Source organism: Leptidea sinapis, chromosome 3, assembly GCF_905404315.1.
Source record: "Leptidea sinapis chromosome 3, ilLepSina1.1, whole genome shotgun sequence".
Classification (NCBI taxonomy): domain Eukaryota; kingdom Metazoa; phylum Arthropoda; class Insecta; order Lepidoptera; family Pieridae; genus Leptidea; species Leptidea sinapis.
Window position 1 is genome coordinate 3,874,018 of NC_066267.1, and position 6,000 is coordinate 3,880,017.

A 6,000-nucleotide genomic window follows, 5' to 3' on the forward strand; every position below is an offset into this window, starting at 1 on the left:
AAGACTCCGGTTCGAATCCATATGTCACATTATTATTTTTTGTTCAAGTTTTGTACATTCTTAAAAATACGAGCAAGGCTCGGCCGTCCGGATATTGAATTATTAAACGAAGAAGCATCTATCGTGTTATCTGTACCTTTAGCAATAGTTTACACAAACTTTGTATTATCAACTTTTCAGGGCTGGGTTCAGCTGATCAAACCACTTCCTACTTGGGGTCCAAAAGACTATACAACAAGAGATCTTAGGAAGCAATTTGACTCACGCAACGTGAGTATATATCTTTAGAGAAAGATTGAGCTGATTAATACAAGAATCAATGTGAATCGAACGCGAGTTGAGTATGCATAGACTTCACTTGCGCGTTAAAAACTTTATACCAATGCCAAAAAAATATTCTAATACTTTTGTTTTATGGTAGACACACGGTCCATAGACAAACGAGCGCACAGGTCATCTGTTTCATTTGCCCAGTAATTTCACTACCTACGGCGCACTTCATACCAAGATACAGTACTGCTTCACGTCAGAAATAGGCACCGTTGTGGTACCCATAATCTAGTCGGCATCCTGTTCAATGGCCTTCTATTGGTAGATTATAGAGGTCTTTTGCTATATTACCTCTTGTTAATCCCAGCGATAGTTAGAAATCGATAGCTCATTGCAATTCTAGAGGATCAAAATTGATCAATGTCCGACATATTATTATTGTATAATTCATCTTGGTCGATTGGCATGTGTTAACGCGATTAAAATAAGCTGAGCGAGGTACAGTCACCAAGTTGAAATCTTTATTAACAAAGATCTTAGTTTTTTGTTCGTTTATACTTCAAAAACTATTGAACCATTCGGAATAATACGTATACCATAAGATGCAGCGTGTTTCGGAGAAGTTTTAAATTCATAACATGTTGGTGATTACTCATCGGGAACCTATATTTTTTGGCTAAGAAATACCTATGTAATCGCAATACAAATAATATAGTGAAGTAACTTTGATGAGATACTTAGTTTAGCCCGATAGAAGACAGCATGGTTCTCTGAATTGAAATGAGTTTCTTATATATTCATCTCACGAGATCAACTTTTTTCGAAGAATGATAAACTCTGTAATTGAAAAGAAAAATTGTTATAGTGACGATTCAAAAGCGCTTAGTTTAAGCCTAATTGAATAAATTTTATTTGACTTTGGACTTAAGGATTGGTCTCCGCTGCGCTCCTAATACTGCACTATCTAAGAACAATAGCTTTTTTATTACGGCGACTATTAGATGCTTGTGTGCGTGCCATCTTGACTCTCAATGGCATCTATCAATTTGTGTAACATGCGTTTCCTGTTATTTTACATTGAAATTAATAAAATTCAAAATATTTACTGATGATATATGATCCCAGTGCTTTCTTATTTCTTAAAGTATTATTTTTACAAAGTTTTCATACGCAACTCGCCATTTTAGTTTCAATTATTAGCAAAGTTTAGCAGATTATGTGGCACGTCAACGTCACATATTGTTCGATACTGGCTCGAGTAGTATTAGCCACACTTTTTGACTACGCCTGCGGGATGTAGTTAGAGTGCAGTGAAGACCAACCCTTAATCTAAGTCCGAAGCCTTTAAAAAATGGAAAACAAACAAGGCCACGCGTCATATGACGGTGGATTGGAACCTCTTGCAACTCCAGGGGCGGTGCTAGATATTAATGTAGATATTGTAGAGAATTATATTTAACTTAATTGTTATTTGGTGCGATGGTGGAATTCTGCGATAAATATCAATTCAAACAGTCCTTCGGCTTAAGTTTAAATGCAATTAACTAGCCATCTCTTATCTAAAATAAGCCAAGAAGGAATTCATAATCCTTTTAATGTTATTTTTACAGTATATCGAATCTCAAGCACCCAGGAATCTAAGTCGATATGGAATTGAGAAGTCAGAGTATAACGCATACAAATTGAATCTGTGTTACGAAATACTAAGCAGTGTAAGTCGCGAGAAACATCGGAAGAGTTTATAGGATGATACCATGATAATTGGAAAATTAAAAAAAAAAATCCTTAATGTATAGTAAAACCTTATTTTATTTAGTGCATTATAATATCCTATTAAACAGAACTTTATTATTTGTAGAAAAAACTCTATTTAATTTTACATTCAATACATTGCTAGTTGAGTGATAGATTCAAACGCTGTAAAAGCGTAGAAAAATTACGGCGAACTGTGAGCCTCTACTTACAGCAATACACGCACAATAAAACAAAGTGACTGAAGTATTATGAATGTCTACTACATTCATAATACTTCAGTCACTTTGTGACTGGAAATGTATGTCTGTAATGCATACTGGAGTAATAAACCTGGCCTGTGTTCATGCGTTGCCTAACAGCAAGGCTCTACACGTATAAATTATCTAAGATCTCATGTCATCATATAAGGTGCTGAGAAGTCGACAGATAACTTTAAATATATAATAAATATATCATAGAAGTAAATGTTTTTGAATTTGTGTTTTAAGTTGTTCTTTTGGCACGTTATAAAAAAATTATGAGAGTGAAATTTTTATGCGCGCGCCACACAGTAACACAAAAGTAGCAGGGTGAAGTTGGTTTCTAATATTTTCTGACGTTTGCGACACTCGTTTTTTTTGGTTTCTTCGACCATAATTAGGACTGGCAAAGGGTTCAAGTCCATACAGCCGTATTTGTTATGTAATTATTAATTATCAAAGCCATCTTTGCAAGATTTAACAATATTGTTCTTTTTACAAACGAAGAATAGCAGGAGGAATAAAAAAATTTAAGGATTTTTGCTTTGTTACGCCAAAGAAGTACTTATAACTTCTTGCGTGCACACATAAGTACACACCATTTTTTTATGACATTAAGAGATGGGACATGTAGGTTGTTCAGCTGATGGTAATTGATACTCCCTGCCCACTACAATGCAGTGCCGCTCAGGATTCTTGAAAAACCCAAAATCTCCGAGCGGCACTAAAATTGCGCTCGTCACCTTGAGACATAAGATGTTAAGTCTAATTTGCCAAGTACTTTCACTAGCTACGGCGCCCTTGAGACCGAAACAATAATGCTTACACATTACTGCTTCATGGCGTAAAAAGGCACCTTTTTGGTACCCATAATCTAGCTGGGATCGTGTGCAAAGGAGCCTCCTACTCTTATTGTAATTTACATCAACAATTATGATATAACTACTTTCCATGTCTTCATTTATTCATATCGTGTGTTCCATCTGCGGCAGAGGATTACGTGTCGAAAGCAATATATTTCCACATCCAAGGCACATGCGAGAAAAACTCATTTCAGAAACCGCTAAGCATCTTATGCTCTTGGGAATTTCTCACGCACACATTCACGACTCGCGCTCAACTAATATTGCTCTAATGTAAATATATTGCTGGCAAAATTACAAGGAGCACGCTCTAGTTGATATTTTTGAAGGTACGCGCAAAACTCAAACATACCACATTAATGTTATACATCTTATGCTGCCGGTGCGAATATAATTTGATATTTTTTCCACGTCTGAGTATATTTAGAGTGAAAGGACTAACTTCCGAAAATACAACGAACAACAATATAGTTAAGTACTCATAAGTAAGCATTTGGCTTATTTTTCTATAGTTATTAAAGAATCTCGACCAGTGGTTACTAATGACGGATTGAGTGGAGGCAATCACCTAACCATCAAAAGAATGCCACTCGTCCGACAGTCACCATCTTAAATACAAAATAGACAATAACATTTACATCAAAAATTTATATTATATAGTAATTAGAATATATTTTCTCTATAAGTGAATATTGTAATATTCTTCTGAGAAATAAAGTTCTTAAATCGTAAATTTGACACTTGACAACTATTATCTCCGAAAAATGAACTTTCATCCATAATTTCAACGATTGTCTTACGAATTTTTGACCAGGTCATCTGTCGTGACGAGATTTTACGATTTTATACCCATCCCAAGATAAGTGCTCAACGTCGCTAAATAAGTTTTAACTTCAAAAATCTTCTCTTATCTATAGTGCACCACAGTATCAGCTCGAACCATTTGACCGCGTGCAATGCAGATATTCTCGAATCGTCGGGGAACCAGTGCTCTATAAACGGCTAGATCACTTGGCGTTGCGTAGCGTCGTCGCTTCATTGTATGTCTTCTATCGCATTTCATCATCACGAAGAGTGTTCCGAAGAGCAGTTTAACCTTATTCCTGCCGCCAAATTTCACCTTCGCACGACATGCCACAAATTAGGATATCATTCCCATCATCTGGATGTGTGGCGTTGTTCCAAAGTGCAGTTTTCATGGAACTTTCATCCACGCACAACAAAGCTGTAGAATGATCTTCCCTGTGCGGTGTTTCGTGGACGATAATGCCACGCACACGAGCATATAATGGTTGCTAAGAATACTATTGTCATAGCTAGTGCGGTGTCCAGTTGAAACGCAGCGGAGACTAATCCTTAATCTACGTTTAAAAGATAGGTATCACTCGTATCTTCGTATATCGTACCGATATCGATAAATATACTACCTCATCCTGTATTGATGACCATACAAATGTTGTAAAGGATATCGACGAATGCTTGCTTTAACTATCTTAAGGTAGGTGAGGTGGTCATTTCAAATATAGTTTTTTTTATTGCTGAGATATAAATACATAGTTAAATATAAGTTTTATTTTGATTATATTACGTCACACAAATATTAATGAATTTTTATTTGTAACAGGAATCATGTACCTAGTACATATTATATTTTATGAAAAACCCCGTCACTTGACAGTAAGTGATTACCGCTACTAATACAGTGCGCAACTACGTTCTGCATCAAACTCGTACACAATTTAATTGGAAAACAAAATTTATAAACGAAGCGGGAATCGAACCCGCAACCTCTCGCGTTCCATGCGAGCGCTCTTCCACTGAGCCAACTGTACGAGTGACGTAAAGTTCATAAATCTTGTGTATCTTTAAGACAATGTGTTTTCATAAATTTTTGTTTTCATATTTAATTGGTGTATCCCAGAAGTGAGGCCTATCACTATAAAAAAATAACAAATTAACTAGAATTACAATTATGTTCTATTTATATAGAGAATGCACCTCATACAAAATCAAAGCCGAAATGTGGCACATGCTACAAATGATACCATAATAACCTTCAACTATACATTTCTGCGTTTACTCCAGTTGCTTAAAATATTATTGGTCAATAGGCAGCAATGTACACACTATTTCAGTTTCAGCAGCGTATTTTGAATTTAGAACCCGATTTGGACAGTGACATCAGTGGAGTAGCAGTTTGGTATTTTTTTAAACCCTGATAGAAAAGTTTACTCCTTAATGCTCTAAATGGATTTGGATTTAATATGTTAGGGTTACCTATAATGAAAGAAACAAACACTCAAATATAATATTTTTATCTGAATAATAGAATTCGGTAATTTGGTTATTAAAACGTTAAGTTTCTTGAAATAAATTTAATTTGTTAAAATTTGTCTTTTAGACATCATTTCCATGGTATCTTTTTAGCATTCCTTGCATTCATGGCATATATGTACGCAGACATCATATCTTTGTGTAACAGCTTTTGTCAAATTATAAATGTGGCTACATTGGACCTTGTGTTTGCTTCAATCTAAATAATATATTGACTTTCGAAAGAGAATCTACATTCCTAGATACTATTAATGTTAAAAAAGTTTATCTCGTGTACGGAAAAGCTAAAAAAGATTGGCATTTACAGGTTTGCTGTATAAATACATGTCAATGATGACATGTCTGTGATACCCTGTAAATAACACTAGTTTGTTGACATTCTTGTAAACTGTTCACATTCATCGGCAATGACTTTATGTACACAAAATATAATATTCCTAATCATTGTTCAATGGGCCTTTTAAAAAAAAAGAGCGACTCTATTGTTTTCATTTCTTACTCTGTGCTGATGACGTCCTTTCATTTGTCTCATTCTGACA

The 6,000-nt window shown here is 35.0% G+C and overlaps 1 protein-coding gene across 1 annotated transcript in view; it reads left to right on the plus strand.

Moving 5' to 3' along the window:
- Positions 1–2,107, plus strand: part of LOC126979402 (uncharacterized) — a 31,370-nt gene extending 29,263 nt beyond the window's left edge. Inside the window, exon 12 of the mRNA XM_050828686.1 lies at positions 1,881–2,107. Within this exon, the coding sequence (XP_050684643.1) occupies positions 1,881–2,015 (135 nt within the window). The 3' untranslated portion in view covers positions 2,016–2,107. The remainder of the gene's footprint in view (positions 1–1,880) is intronic.
- Positions 2,108–6,000: the final 3,893 nt, after the last annotated feature.